We start from the raw sequence: 17,009 nt of genomic DNA, 5'->3' as shown, positions 1-17,009 counted from the left end.
AATCTGTAAGCCGTAGTCCGTAGTCCGTGTGCTGTAGACAAAGATATCTCAAAAACCCTTCAGTCTATTTTTCTGAAACTTGGCATCATGATAGCTTGTGTGAATATCTCCAGGGCATTTTTTTTTTATTTGGCTTGAATCATTTTAAAATTACTTTTTGGCCCAAAAACCCCCCAAAATCAGGCTTTTCTAGTGTAGGTAATCTCTGTCCAATTACCATACATGGTGAGTGGCACAATTTGCATAGTAAACATTTTGTGTTATTTTTCCTGATACACACTTCTCTTATCAAATTGTAGTTTCATAATAAAGAATGTATATTATTTGATGTGTTCATGTATGTTGTGATAGTTTATCGCATAAATTATTCGTTTAATGATAGATTAAATAGTACTAATTTGAATTTATTACGCATGCGCAGTTACGCATAAAACGACCATTCGACGATATGGCAGTGTGATTCGATGTTTCAAATTTCGCACTGAAAATTACAGTATAACAATTGTTTTGATAGAATACAATGCCTGATGTGTATTTGTGATTACATGGGCGCTGTCTTAATAAAGTAGTGTGTGTTATTGGACGAATTGAACACTTGCTGCGCTGTTTTATTGCACGAACTAGGCACTGACAGGCAACAACCAGTGGCTATATTCATAGCTGCGGTTCCATAGCTCTTTTGTACGACTGACAACTGATTTTTACATTTTTGACTCCCATGTGCGAAGCACAAAATGGGAGTCTTTGCAGTTAGTGTGTCTGTATGTGTGTGTGTATGTGTGTATGTGTGTGTGTATGTGTGTCCGACTGTTCCACTGCTATCTCAAGAACCATACATCGGTTTTTGATGAAACTTGGTGCATAGATGCTCTGGGCCAATGCGCAGATTTGATTAGGTTTTGGTAAAAATCCATGCTCGTTAATTACCTAATTTGCATGATAATTAGCTAATTTTTAGCTGTTCTATGACTGTTCCACTGATATCTAAAGAACCACTCATTGGATTTTGATGAAACTTGGTACATAGATGCTCTGAACATATGCGCAGATTTGATTAATTTTTGGTAAAAATCCGTGCATATTAATTACCTAATTTGCATGATAATTAGCTATTTTTTAGTGGTTCCATGACTGTTCCACTGATATCTAAACAACCACTCATTGGATTTTGATGAAACTTGGTACATAGATGCTCTGAACTAATGCTAGGTTTTGATTAGTTTTTGGTAATAATCCGTGGATACTAATTACCTAATTTGCATAATGATTAGTCAATTTTCGGTTTTTCCACTGATATCTCAAGTACTAATCATCACATTTCAATGAAACTTGGTACATAGATGTCATACGACACTGCACAGACCTGATAGTTTTTATGGTAATATCAGTACATATTAATTACCTAATTTGCATAATTAATTAATTTTCAGCATTTGATATAAGTAGTTAGCATTACATTTCAATGAAACTTGGTACTTACATACTCAAGGACTATGCAGAGATTAATTGTTTTCGATAAATATTTGTGCATATTAATCACCTAATTTGCATAATTAATTAATTTTCAGCTTTTCCACGGGTATCTCAAGTACTAATCATCGCATTTCAATGAAACTTGGTACATAGATCCTTTAGGACTATGCAGAGACCTGATTAGTTTTAGGGTAAATAATTGTGCATATTAATTACCTAATTTGCATAATTAATTTTCAGCTTTTCTACTGATATCTAAAGTACTAATCATCACATTTCAATGAATCTAGAATTATGCAGACCCAATTAGTTTCCGGTAAATATTTGTGCATATTAATCACCTAATTTGCATAATTAACCAACTTTCACACTGATATCTCAGGTACTATACATCACATATCAATGAATGTACATGGATGCTGTAGGACAATAGACAGACCTGAATAATTGTGGGTTAAAATCTGTACATATTAATTACCTAATTTGCATAATTAACCAATTTTAAGCTTTCACACTGATATCTAAAGTACCGTAAAAACTCCAAAATTTCGAGCGGTTTTAAATAATTGGTGTTAGAAATGTGACGTGTTTTTAGAGTCAAAATTAAGGTGCATTTTCGGACGGTCGAATTTTTCAGAATAGAAATCAGCAAAAAAAAATGGGGATGATAGACAGTGTGCTTCATTAGTTTTTAAAAAATGCAATGTCCGTCAATTGACGTAAACTTCCTCATGTTTCACGGTAAAAGCAAAGGTCGTGGCCGAGTTGTAACTCAAAATCTAAACAAAGTCATCAATCAGTGAGTATTATGACAAGCAAAACAAAACATCAAGACGCGGAGAAGAGGTCAGCACAAAACTAATAGGTCAAAAGACAAAGCTGTCTCGCACTACCTAGGAAAACTTGCGAATGTTCGAAGTACAGGTACCCATTGGACAAAAGATACATGGAAGTTTAGCAAACTATCTCCCCGACCCAGTGCAATGTATCCGGTTAGAATCAAAGCTCACGTGTCCCTTATTTGAGGGACCAAATTCTGCCGTAAATTCGCCCTTGGATTAAAAAATAAAATGGGATTTAAGAAAATAAAATGGGACTTTTAAGGTGTATTTTGGCGTCATTTTTCGGACATTTCAATCAATCCTGCCGGCTAAAATAGAGTCTAAGTTTTACCGTAGTCATTGACGTCTGTCTATTCAAGAGTACACGTGTATGATTTTTATCGTGACTAGCGTGAGCGGGTAAGCTTCCTTTCGAGAATGAGCTGTTATCACTGTGAACAATGTTAAATTATTCTTCAGATGACCAGTTTATTTTTTAAAAACAACTAATTTTTTTATTTAAAAAAAATCATGCCGTTTTCGCATCAAAATCCAAGCCAAAATATCGTACTACAACATCAATCTCTTTCGCATTGCGTTCAATAACATTAACATATTTAAATAAGCTATGGTAATTTGAACACGTTGGCATCATCCAGCTTTTTGATTGGTTAATTAGCGATTTGACCTATTTGACCTAAGAGAACATGGCAGATATCCTACAGCATCAAACGTTTATACGAGACCGGAATCATTCGCTTACGATGAAACTAAGTTGACTTTTATTTGTATTTCATAACCATTCAACAAATTTATTTTGTGTACATTATTATAATCACTACTGAGTACAGTAATAATCAACAATTCAGAAACGCAGCATGCCGAGATTTTTGTGTTCGTTTTTATTTGAAACTTGGTTTATTTAGAATATATTTTCGTTACCAATAAAATAAAAATCTCTCAGTCAATCAGAAACCCGGATTCATGCCTTCGAGGAAGGTCCCGTTTGAACGCTCACATCGTGTTTTTTTTCGTTTGGGGGAAAACTAAAACTGGTCGCAATTTTCGAATAAGAATGAGTCGGCAATTTTTAGTGGAGTCGAAAATTTGGAGGTAAATAAAACACCGAAACCCGGCAAATAAATAGGCGGCCGAATTTTTAGAGGGGTCGAAATTTTGGAGTTTTCACGGTACTAATTATTCCATTTCATTGAAACTTAGTACAAAGATGCTCTAGGACAATGTACAAACCTAATTAGTTTGGGGTAAAAATCTGTTCATATTAATTCCCTAATAAGCATAATAATTCATAATTTTTTGGTTCTAATCACATTTCAATTAAACTTGGAGACATAGATTTTCTGTTACATTGCGCAGACCTCATTAGTTTTACACTCAAATCTGGTCATATTAATTTTCTGATTTGCATAATTAGTTTTCAGCTAAGTAATTTCGAATTATATTTAATGTGTCTCCAATACTCTCAGCACATGGGAGTTCTTTCTAAGCTTTCTTTGATTATTTATATTCGTAGTATGGTTTTGTATCTTGTCAGTCGCCTCTGGGGCCGACTAATACCGTCGAGCAATAAAAAAGTCGGGCGGCGACAAGAGAGCTATGAATCACATACGGCTATTCATCGAATCATGATGGAATAAATACACGAGGTACAGGAACGTGTGTTCAAGGTTAACCTCGATACAATGCTAGTAATAACTCCTAGCGTATCCCGGGTGTCTTGCATCATGGAGTGCATTTAGAAGATAAGTATGTTTTAACGCGTGTCACTGAGAAAATATTAAACCGGTGCTGATAGTGCGACATTGCACTGATTACCGTCGCATCGCTTGAGCGTGGATGGTCTGTGCGAATGCACATGAAATCGTGTGAAATCGCGGTCAATCATGTTAGTCGTGTCTGAGCGCAAACCTATTATTCAACATCATCGGAAGGTACTGACATGTTTTACGGGGTTTCACTGAGAGAATATTAAACCGGTACTAACAGTATGACATTTCACAGCCCTGTGTAAATGTTCCGGCCGCTAAAAACTGTAGGGTAGCGTACACATGGCTAGGCATATATTTCAACGAGTACCGTTCGCTTCACCTGAGCGTGGGTGGTCTGTGCCTGGAGTTTTTTTTTAGCTTCATGGTCTGTGCGAAGCACACGAAATCCTAATGCGGTCAATCATGTCAGTGGGTAAACACAACAATATTATTCAACATCATCGGTAGGTACTGACATTGTTTCCTTGGCCCCGTGAATCCTAAAAATCGATCGAAACGCGACTCGATGTTGTCAACTTGTCGTTTTCAAATTAAACATTTTGAAGAAAAAAACGAACTCGAGCGTCGACGATAGCATTATGTTGATATATATCCAAAAGTTGTAAAGACTAATGTACTTTATTAAATACAGCCAAATCAAAGTCAGCTTGGACATTCAGTTGTGAGACATCACAAAATAAACGGTGCCAGCGATAGATTTCGTGAACGAAAGAACAAAATAAACGCAATCAAAGGCGCCGACCACGCGCGTTGGAAATAAATAGTACGCGTTTCGACGAGAAATCTCACCTGCATCTTTCACTCACGCAAACGCACACACATGCTATTTCCGTATATTGAATACGTTGACAACGGAAAGGACAAGTTTAAATCATCTTTGCATTAACACAACTTGAAAGCAACAGTCTCACACTGAATATATGTTTATCAATTATCAAACTAAACATTCAATGAAGCGGACTACGACGTTTAAGAGGAAAAGACAAGGCTAAGACGAAAAATGAATTGAATATCCATCTTTTGAAAAATCAGCTAAACAGTTTACCACCACGATTATGGTGAATTGGCGAATTATCAACGAAGACGACTGGACGTCTCTGGTCATGAGCTGGCTGGTTTGAATTTATCCACTTTTACAGTGATGACTATTGCGTTCGAGTTGAGTTACTAGTAATTACAAGCCTGATTTACATTTTTTTGGTGGTGTTTTTCGTCAATATAAATGCGTTGGGAAATAGCATAAGTATATTGCGTGAGTGAAAGAGGCTGGGGAGACTTTGTCACAACGCGTTCTATTTATTTGCAACGCGCGTGGTCGGCCCCTCTGATTGCGTTTATTTTGTATTTTTATTTTCGAAATGTATCACTGGCTGCGTTTTTTTATACGTCTCGCAACTGAACGTCCAAGCTGACCTTGTTTTGGCTGTAATGCCAGGGAGGGGGAAATTTCATTTCTTTTCGGAAAACAGCTCCATCCAGCCACCATTCATCGCATGTGATGTCATGACAGACTACTCACTGAACTCTTGAAGTACACGAAACGTGATTGTCGACAAGTTAAAATAGTCTATTTTGTGTGTAGCCGTCTTACCACCTACTTTATCAAAAAAAAGTTAGTTGAATAAATGTTAGCAGCCTTGCCTTCTACTTTGTTAAAAAAGTTGAGTTGAATAAATGTTAGCTGCATTGCCTTCTACTTTGTTAAAAAAGTTTAGTTGAATAAATGTTTTAAGAGAAAAATAAAGCATTGCTATAAAAAGGTTAAGTCAACTGTTATTAGTCCCCGTTCGGACGAAGTCCGAAAACGGGGACTTATAATTCGGTCTCCGTGCGTCCGTCCGTCCGTCCGTCCGTCCGTCCGGAGTCATATCTCAGAGTCCCTTGGACCGATTCCGTTCATTCTTTGCATGTGCCTAGTACTTTATGTGGGACATATGCACATGCAGTGGTTTAGCGATTCGATTCAAAATGGCCGACTGGCAGCCATCTTGTTTTTTGAAAATGTTGTATTTTGGACATGCTTTGTCAGTTTTCATTCAAACTTGGTACATAGATTATACATGTTAGGATACATGTCCATGATGATTTATTTCACAATTGGATCAAAGATGGCCGACTGGCAGCCATCTTGTTTTTTGAAAATGTCGTATTTTGGACATGCTTTGTCAGTTTTCATTCAAATTTAGTACATAGATCATACATGTTAGGATACATGTCCCCGACCGTCCGTGAGTTCCTGAGTCTGTCCGTTCGACCGTCCGTGTGTCCGTCCGTCCGTGTGTCCGTCCGTCCGTCCGTGCGTCAGTCTATCCAACGTCATATTTCAGAACCCTGTGGACCGATTCCGTTCATTCTTTGCATGTGCCTAGTACCTTATGTGGGACATATGCACATGCAGTGGTTTAGCGATTCGATTCAAAATAGCCGACTGACAGCCATCTTGTTTTTTGAAAATGTTGTATTTTGGACATGCTTTGTCAGTTTTCATTCAAACTTGGTACATAGATTATACATGTTAGGATACATGTCCATGATGATTTATTTCACAATTGGATCAAAGATGGCTGACTGGCAGCCATCTTGTTTTTTGAAAATGTCGTATTTTGGACATGCTTAGTCAGTTTTCATTCAAATTTACTACATAGATCATACATGTTAGGATACATGTCCCCGACCGTCCATGAGTTCCTGAGTCTGTCCGACCGTCCGTTCGTGTGTCCGTCTGTCCCTGCGTCAGTCTATCCAACGTCATATTTCAGAATCCTGTGGACCGATTCCGTTCATTCTTTGCATGTGCCTAGTACCTTATGTGGGACATATGCACATGCAGTGGTTTAGCGATTCGATTCAAAATGGCCGACTGGCAGCCATCTTGTTTTTTGAAAATGTTGTATTTTGGACATGCTTTGTCAGTTGTCATTCAAACTTGGTACATAGATTATACATGTTAGGATACATGTCCATGATGGATCAAAGATGGTCGACTGGCAGGCATCTTGTTTTTGTTTTTTTATGCGGTATCTTGGACGTGCTCTGTCAGTTTTCATTCAAATTTGGCACATACATGTACTTTATACATGTTAGGATGCATATCCATGACAATTTGTTTCAAAATCTGGTCAAGGATGGCCGATTGACAGCCATCTGACTTTTTGGCCTTACTACTATATTTCCACAATTTATGTACCATTTTCATTCGTATTTGGCACATACATCATACATATCAGTGTGTTTCATAATCAGATCAAAGATGGCTGAATAACGGCTGTTTTTATTTTGGCCATATTACTATGACACGAAACACGTGTTTTGATGTAAATAAACAATCTGTTGTATACGCCACTTGGAACTCAAGTTTCAAGGACACGCTCGCAACAACCCCTCCGCTTTAATATGACGAGCACAAAGAGAACTTAACGGGGACTGTGTCATTTTCAATGACTTGTTTAAAAAAACAAACAGACTTTTGTTAAAATACCTGTAGCCATCCTGCCTTGTACTTTGTTAAAAAAGTTGAGTTGAATAAATGTATTGTAATTTGGACAAAAGAAAGGTTAATAAATATTTTAATGTTTAAATCAGTTGTAATTTTTCGCTCCAGTTGTGCTCTGCACAAAGGGGAGCTTATGTCAGCAATGTGCACAGAATGAGCGCTCGGTCTGTCTGTGTGGGAAACTTGTTCAAATGATATCTCAAGAAGCGATCATCATATTCAGATGAAACAAGTCTGATAATATGGAACATGCAAATTCTGATAAGATTTTGGTCAAACCATGCATAACTAATTTGTATCAATTACCAGACCAAAGTTCTACTTAATTCCAAAGGACTCCGGTGCCCCTGGGCCCCATGTTTTAGCTTGATACTGAGAATCGTCTAGATAAAACAACACGACGCAACATCGATTCAAGAATGCTAAAAATATGTGCTGGGTTTATTTTAAAGCGGTGCTCCAGCTTAGAATAATACTGGTAGAATGTGTTCAGTATAGTACACATCTTTCAAATTTTTCACGGATCTTGAATTAAACTTTCCTGGCTTTGGCAACACAAACGCGACATACAAAATCACCGGAATCCGTCGAGATACAATTGTAAGCCTCCGTTCTGTTTTTATAGAACACTTTAAAACTAATTTGAATACGAACAATAGAAACAACTGCATGGCAATTAACGCTGAATATGTTAACGCCGTGGCATGTTACCCACTCGTTAGCGTGTGTTACAACTGCGTTAACACAAAGCTAACATCACGTTGACTTGCGTTAACGCCAGGCTAACATTTTGGTAAGCGAGTTTTGAACTGTACTGTAAGTGGTCGAGCCCTTACACATGCCAACAATTGAAATTTGTTTAGTTGCTATCAAATTATTGTTCGAAAAAAATACCTCATTTGTGAGATGTGCTTTTGATACAAACCGAAGATTGTGATCGACCCAAAACGAAACTGACGCCATTTTGTCTCCCTTGTCCTCGTTCAGTAAAAATCAAAATCTATTTACTAATTATTTAAATTAGTGCATATTTTGTTTTCAAATAGCAAACAAGATTAGATATTAATAAAATAGAAATCAACTGCTTTGTTTTATTTGAGAAAGATGGGAACCATGCAAAAATGAATGTGAAACATTACTGTCTGCTCGAGGACACTGGGAGTCGTATGCTAATAGATTGTTTACAAATATAAGGTCACATGGAAGGCTTTCTGTCACATTGTGTAGCTCTAATGTGTAAAATTTATATCTTGAATAAAACTGACAAACTTCCTTGCCGTTGCTGTTGGGCGTTTGCCTTATCCATGGATTAAGTGTAGCCACTTTGAATCGAAACCGCTAGACGCGGGGATTCAGCCATCCGTTTCCCTGCTCTTGGTGTCGCAACAGCGATAAAGGTCAGTACTGGGTTGAACGGATAGCCATGCCCACCATATTTTGAATGATCGTAAATAATTTTTTAACCCAATAGTCGTGAATCACTTACAATGTCTGGATCGATACTAAAAAAGTCATTGGTTTTCCATCTATATTGAAAGTAAGCCGAAGGATTGGCGGACCCGCCAGTAGCCCTGCGTACAGTGCTGTTTGTACAGGGACGTGTTTGGTTGATAGATATCCCTGTGGTGGGGGACATCTATCAACCGAACGCGTCCCGTACACACAGCACTGTACGCAGGGCTAACCCACTGGTGAATACTAGTATCCAGATAACTGTCTAGGATCGATCATTTCAAACGTATTGTTCGTCAGTACTGCTAAAACAGGCAATGCCTGGCGCTAATTACTTATTCATCCTTGCAAAACAATAGCCCACATAAGACAAAATGTTCATTGAAATGGATCGGGAACGGCCCAGCTTGAGGTAAACTGTATCGGACCCTATACTCCTAAAAGACCTGGAGAGAACACTGATTTTTCCTGTTTCAATATTAGCGCCTATTATTTTTGCTGAAAAATAACGATACGTTTTTTCATGAGAATGTCAGTACAGTAATAATGATTTCCTTCTGAAAAATAACAATGCCGTATTGAAACTTCATTCAAATCTCGCCTTTTGTGAGATTTCAGTGGGTTAGTGATTGAACATAGAGCGTGCTATCTTATTCAAATTGTGCTCTGTGAGATTTCAGTGTGTTATTGAACTGTGATGGCACTATTTGCCATATCATTTGTGATCCTGTCTTGTTAGCTTTCTGGCTATGATTTTTTGCATCATAATGAATGGACAACCTTTTTTTTTATCAGTGGGCAATCATTTTCCAAATCTAATTATCCCACAAAACAACCAGTTAATTTTTTTTTAATTTTGAGTCCTGTATTCTGCGAATATTAGATGTTAGATTTTAATTAAACATAAATGTTATTAATAATAATAATATGCAATTATTTGTTTGTTAATGCAAACAAAAGCTGTGACCATTCTACATTGTGTATAACCCTAATTGCACAATAAATTTGTTAATAGAAATGAAATTACAAGAGATTGTGTTGCCTCCACTAAGCAATATAGGAACAGAGAATGTAATTTTGAGCTCAAAATTATAATTAATGTTTTTGAGTTCAACTTCAATATTGTTAGTATTACCGTAAAATCTGTATTAGAAGCCGCATCCCTAATAGAAGTCGCACCCATTCTTTTTAAACAATTGGGAGCCAAAAAATCATCATTTCTCATATGTGTAGATGTTCTAATAGAAGCCGCACCCCCTCTATTGGATTGTACCATTTTAATAGAAGCCGCGGTTTCTAATACAGATTTTACAGTACTCCCTGTTTGTTCTAAGGTAAATGAGTGTGCGTGTCTCAACAGCTGAAACATGCCTGGAATGATTACTTTCAAACGTTAACATGGTCAAATGGAAGCTATTTTTGTGCTATTCTAGATCTTGTTTTTTGGACAAATTCTGCAAACTCATTACAAATGTACAAAGGACATTATGGAACCTTGATGCAGATCATTTTGTTTTTCAGATCTGGTTCAAAATGGCTGTAAATGTAATAATTTAAATAATCATCCTATAAATTCATGGCTGATGGACTTAACAGCGATATGGAGTCAAGATTTGTGTGTATGTGTGTCTCAGACTCATTCTAATGGAAAATGGTTCACATCAAATATCGATTTTGTAATATAGTCCAAAAACGTGGATCTTGGGATATATACGCATATTATTTTGTTTCATGATCTGATTCAAGCTGGTTAAATGGTGGACAATTTGATGTTAAAAATTCACCAAAATAAAGCATTTCTGGCATTCTAGAAGCCGGGAACAGCCACTGGTGGCGCTGTATACCGTATACAATCAAAATCTATTTAGGCTTTCCAATGCTCACGCCGACATCAGTTTAAAAAGCAGAAACACTTGTTAAATTTGTTGACCAGTTTAGTGTGAAACAAAGTGTGTCTTCAAATAACCGCAATAGACAGTGAGAGTCCCACTTGAATGTACATTTATGTCTTATTGACAATCTCAACATTTGATGGTCTCTATATTGATCAGTGGATTATACCTCATAGATTTAGAAAATAGAAGTAGGAGTGCAACTTCAAGCCATACTGTGGTGGACATATTGAATTGAGAATTGGTCAAAAATCACACACACAGTGCACACAATTTTTATTACAATTTGCCAGTGACAAGAAATAGTGTTTTGCAATTTTCAGAAAAGTGGAAGACATATGGAACAACAAATGGAAGGCATATCCCTAAAGTCTTTCTATATGCTAAGTAAACATATTTCCTAATTACTTTCAAATGATGCGAGTGAATGGTTTTACAGTGTTCATTCAATCGACTATTGACACATTTCCCCATCAATTGATTTCAGAACCATAAATAACACATATTCTGTCTTCAGAAGAGCGATGTTTGGTGTTAGTTTGTTGGTGGACATCCTATAGACCTTAAAAAAACTTTTCTAAGGTCTATGGCCCTTCCACAAGTTGACTCCTCTCTTTGTTTCACAGCGCCCTCGCACATTTGTTGCAGTTGAGGGGGAGAGGCTGATGCTATTATCTTGGTAGCACATTAAATACCAAGTCAATGATAAGTCAATTTTCATCAAATAAACCTCCGTATACATTTTTACTATACTTGCTGTGAAATAAAAAGTCTTGCATATTTTACACCAGTTGCAATCCCATATAAACGTAAACTTTTCCTACCTATCACTGAAGAAACCTGTAATATATTTTATTAAGAGCTGCATCCAATTGGAAATTATTTCCATTTGATACCAAATTAACAAAGAATGAGTCAATATTACATGCACAGATCAAAATCAAAATATAAGGCGCAATGTCAATGTTGGCAGTCAAAACTGGAGCTCTCTACATCCATTTTCTGGTACAGTTGTCGTCATCGGTAATTGCTACAATCAAGTTCAATACGACTTAACCAACACAAGATCAAAATTAATATGCCTGGAATCAAAGTTGTGATATCTAAATGTAGTCAGAGGTTATAAAAAGGCATACTTTCGACTCGAAAGCATGGAATGGAATTGAAATTGATCTCTTTATCTAAATAAAGCAATGTGATGCAAACTGATATAAGAATATTTTCCAGTATGCATATTGCTAGTTTTACCTTCAATTCCTCGCTGACTGACTGTCACTGTAAACGAGAGTTCAATTAAAGTTTATTACAGATTACTTGAAACATCAATGATGAAAAGATTCACTATACATGTATGTAATTGAAAAATATAATTAGTTTTTTGACGTGGGACAGGTTCAACGGCATCAGGATTTCTTCATTAATTGATATATTTGTATATTTTTTTTTTACTCTTCTGTCATTGAAGATGACAGAGGAGCCACTCAGACTCTTGCTATTGTCATCCATCAACTTTTCAACTCCCGACTTCATATCTTTGTGGGGGACATACTGTCATTGAAATTGTATTACCAGAAGTACTTGGGATGTGTTGCTTGCAGATTGTTCATTTGACATGAATAATTGTATTTTCTATTTTTGGCTCATGTGTGTGCATCAAGAGATAATGTGGTGTAGATGTTTGTCTGTCCATTGTCCATCCATTCGTCAGTGTCAAATCTTGTTCTCAAGAGCCCCTGGCTGAACTAAAATGAAAATCTAAACACTTTGATGTCTAACTCACTGTGATATCAATTATAAATATTTGTTGATCATTCCTGAATTATATTTTCATTGAAAATATAAGATGCATTCCTCGTTGATGGTTTTAAAGTAGTAAGACAGATTTGGACTTTTTTTTAGCTCCGCTGTCGACTTTGTCGAGCGGAGCTTATCATATGAGTGATTGTCCGTCGCCGTCCGTGTCAATGTTTTACTTTTTCGTCTTCTTCTTGAAAACTACAAGCCTGAATGCCTTGATACATGGTGTATATGTACCTTGGGTAGACCTTTCTCAGATTTGTTCATTTCATCATGATATCTTCAATTCTCTAATTTTAGTGAACATTTTTATCATTTTTGGTAAAAAATTATATTTTTGACTTCTTGTTGAAAACCGCAAGTCCCATTGCTCTGATACTGTACATATTATTCATTTTCAGATGATATCATTCTTTATTTGAAATGTGCATTGCTAACAGCAGAGCTATCTCGCCGACAGGCTGCTTGTTTTTTTATTAGTCAGAGGCCCTAGTTGCATATTTTATGCTACCTGCATAAGAGACATATGATGTGATTATCACAGGAGTACCACAGACCTTCCAAAAAAAAATAATGTAAAAACGTCATGCTTGTATTTGTTTGGTGCATTGCACCTTCCATTTTCCAAGCATGTTGGGTCAATGTTCGTTTGGTTTTAGAGTGTTTTAAATTGTAAAATAAAAAAATTGGTTGGTTAGGGCATGCCATGTATGAATTTTAAAAAATTATGGCTATTCCAAAGGGTAATATCAATGCATTATGAAAACCAGCATACACATACCTGTGTATTTACAAAAACAGACGCTGTTTTTTTCCTAACAAAAAAAAACTATTTATGTAGCTATTCTTAGCCAAATAGCAATTTTGAATGATGATTTACAAATTTGATGGTGAAATGATTCATCTATAAATAGATATATAAAACGGTGCTACGTTAAAGCAGACAATTATTGTGACAATCAAAACTAGATAAAAAAAATTCAGTTTTCATATCTTCTCATGAAATGAGCAATGAATACCGTATTTTCTTGTACTTTAGTAAATGACAGGAATGGAATGTCTTAGGTCAAAATGAGTCCTATTGTAATGTATTTGCTGGTTTATACAAGTTTAAATTAGACATGCACTTCAAATTGAGCCAGTACAATATGCCTTTCATTGACTCTGAAAATGAAATTCTTACATTGAAATCATTTCTCTCCCAATAAATTACAAATGTGGCAGTGGTAATGTCTACCCATCCATGGGTAAACTCAGTTCCATTTTGGCCAATTACTTAGTAGTTTTGAGAGAATCGGTGTAGTGATCTACTGCTTGAAGTTTGAAGTTGATAAGACACCTGTTATCAAGAATAATTTAATTAAAATTGTCTTGTCATCTTACTTGAAATAGTGCAGGGACACTCTGTATCCTCGAAGTGCACAAAAACAAGGCTGCTTTGAAGGTTCAAGTACTGATGATCAACACAAAATCCCCTGTCAGTCTTCAGAAGAACTATTGCATTAAATATTTATGAGGTCATGTATATTGAAGGTTGAGTTGAATTCAGAGATCTATTTCATCTTAACACGTTCATACCATTAGGATATCAAAAAAATGTCATCAAAAATGATTTTGCCTGGTTAATTGAAAAAGTTTTATATTATTATTTTAAGGAATTCTAAATATATACAAAATAAAGTCTTCTACAATAAATTGTGAAGTAGTATATTCACTAATACAAAATGTTAGCGTGTCATGAACTGCCTTTCAGTTTTGAATTGGTCAAAGCATTAAGGCGAGGATGTATGTTTTAACTGTATTTCGTGGTTCTGAACTTCAAAATGTACACTTCTAGCCCTTTAGGCCAGTTTTTAAATGAAGTTGCCTGCAGTGATGATAGCTTGAAGAGTAGTTAGTCACATGAAACAACACCAAACATTGTCAGCCATTCTTTGATTGTCTCTGAAACTACCATTAGGAAACTTGTTTGTGTTGTTTTGCTTTTTCAATCAAGGACATGGCAAGCTGATTTTGTGATTACTTCCATTGCCCCTTATTTTTACAGTAAAACAAAAACCAATCTGCCAGCAACTGTAGTTGTGGTTCGTCTTTTCAAACTTATCAACAAATAACTGCAGAGAAAAACGTTACTGTAACAAATCAGCTTTGTGATTTGATAAAGTGCATGTTGAATAATTTCGTTGCATGCTTGACTGTCATGCTGGGCAAAGCCAGAATTATGAGTGGAGGACATTTTTGATTGATCAGAAAATGACAATATTAAGTAAGGAGGGTGAAATCACTCTTGTACTGTAGCTCCAGACGTTTGTCGCCATCACTAATTATTCCGTTTTCCTGGTGTCAATTACTTATAATGGTTGTCAAACTGAGTGAACATCTCAATTGTACATTTTATTTTTCCTGAGTGCTGCTAACATTACAATAATCATTTCACAAATTTGAAGAAAAGTTGTCTCGCCTGAGTACTGTAAAATCTGTATTAGAAGCCGCGGCTTCTATTAAAATGGTACAATGCAACAGAGGGGATGCGGCTTCTATTAGAGCATGTACACATATGAGAAATGATGAATTTTTTATTCTAAATTATTCAAAAAGAATGGGTGCGACTTCTATTAGGGATGCGGCTTCTAATACAGATTTTACGGTAGTATTTAGTTGTAGCTGGTTAAAATGAGTAAATGCTTTCTAACTTCTTTCTGGTATCAACCACTGGCTACTTTCTTAGTCATTGATTGGTTTGACAATTACATTTTTTAAACTAATTTAATTCTCGTTTTGTGGAGGACAATGAAGCAAATTGTTGTACACCTGTGATTACTGGGCTGCCTTCAACGTGTGCTTGCGTGTATTTATTCAGTATTTGTATGATGCTTATTCATTAGGGAATCGCTTTCTACGAAGAACAGGTGAAAGAGAAAAAAGACTGTGAAGATGTTGAAGCACGAGTGTACTGTCATTTGGGACATCTTCATCTTTTACTGGAAGACTATGCAAAATGTAAGTATGATATCTATTCTTCTTCTCTTTGTTCGTAGATTTAACTATCAGTAGATGCAGCAAGTTTGGAGAAAAGTTATTTTGTTCAGCTATTCCTACTGCAGTTGTAGTTCTGTGGTAATGTTTAGTCTCACTGTGCCAGAGCATTCGTGCTCTATTCTAGCTGAGGGTCCATAGCTCTTCTTTAGTCTTTGTGATGGTAATTTAGTCATTTATTTACTGATAAATTTGTTGTTATAGATGTTACCGTTAAAGTCCTAATATAAACCGCATACGTAATAGTAACCGCACCCCCAATTCCGGCTTCGGGGTTAAAGAGTTCTTAACAAAAATTGAAAACTTGAAAAGTACCTATTACTAACCGCACCCCCAATTCAACAAGACCGTGACTGACTTCATTGTTTCAACCAGCTGTTCCAAAACGGCATTGTTCCTAATCCTATTCATTTGTTTCGACAACATGCCTAAAAATATTCACACCTATTTATTGTTCAGCGGTGATAAGATGTCAGACCACAGGCGGTCAGACAGGCAATGAAACTGCTTTTGTTCTGGCGGCGACCTCTGTCAATACTCTTTCTGAATACGTCTGTGTTTCGTAAGTTTTAGACACTGAGCTTTTATCACCGTAAAAGTGTTAAACTGAGCATTGAAGAATAATTTATCTTTCGAAAACAAATAATTTCTTGATTTAAAAAAAAAATCATGCCGTTTTCCCATGGAAATCAAAGGCAAAAGATCGCGCTACATTATCGGTAAATCTCTTCCGTGTTGCGTTCACCATGAGGTCGCTGAACTGTCATTAACATATTCAAATGAGCTATGTAATTTAGACACGTGGGGCACCATCCAGCATTTTGATTGGTTAATTAGCGACTTGACCTATCCGGTCAATAATACGTCACGTGAGCATTCAAAAACATGCTGGATATCGTATCGGCTGTTCACATGTGACTGAAATCATTCGCTTACGGGGAAACTAAGTTGAATTTTACTTGCATTTTATAAAAATTCAACGAATTTATTTTTCGTGCGTTATTGTAATCACTACTAAATAATAATCACCAATATCAACACTTCGAAAACAAGTAAGTTATTCACTTGTGACCCGCAGCATGGCCGGATCGAGCTACCGTTATGTGATCATTTGCTACTAAGCAGTGCATTCGTGTTTTTATTTGAAACTTCTGTTAGAATATACTTTTCGTTACCAAGAAAATTTAAATAATAAATGCATATTACATTAAAAATACTGAGTATTTTTTGTATCATGTGGAATTTTTTTTTGATT

The 17,009-nt window shown here is 36.2% G+C and overlaps 1 protein-coding gene across 3 annotated transcripts in view; it reads left to right on the top strand.

The window, feature by feature from the left end:
• Window positions 1-17,009, top strand: part of LOC100366814 (histone demethylase UTY-like) — a 68,712-nt gene that overhangs the window by 13,826 nt on the left and 37,877 nt on the right. For all 3 annotated transcript variants that reach the window (XM_085499045.1, XM_078010212.2, XM_085499037.1), the window contains exon 3: window positions 15,604-15,718. In XM_085499045.1, coding sequence (XP_085355171.1) covers window positions 15,604-15,718 — 115 coding nt within the window. The remainder of the gene's footprint in view (window positions 1-15,603; window positions 15,719-17,009) is intronic.

Source organism: Saccoglossus kowalevskii, chromosome 1 (assembly GCF_978046115.1).
Source record: "Saccoglossus kowalevskii chromosome 1, keSacKowa6.1, whole genome shotgun sequence".
Taxonomy (NCBI): domain Eukaryota; kingdom Metazoa; phylum Hemichordata; class Enteropneusta; family Harrimaniidae; genus Saccoglossus; species Saccoglossus kowalevskii.
Note: the sequence above shows the minus strand (reverse complement) of the source record. Positions and strands in the feature narration are given on the sequence as shown.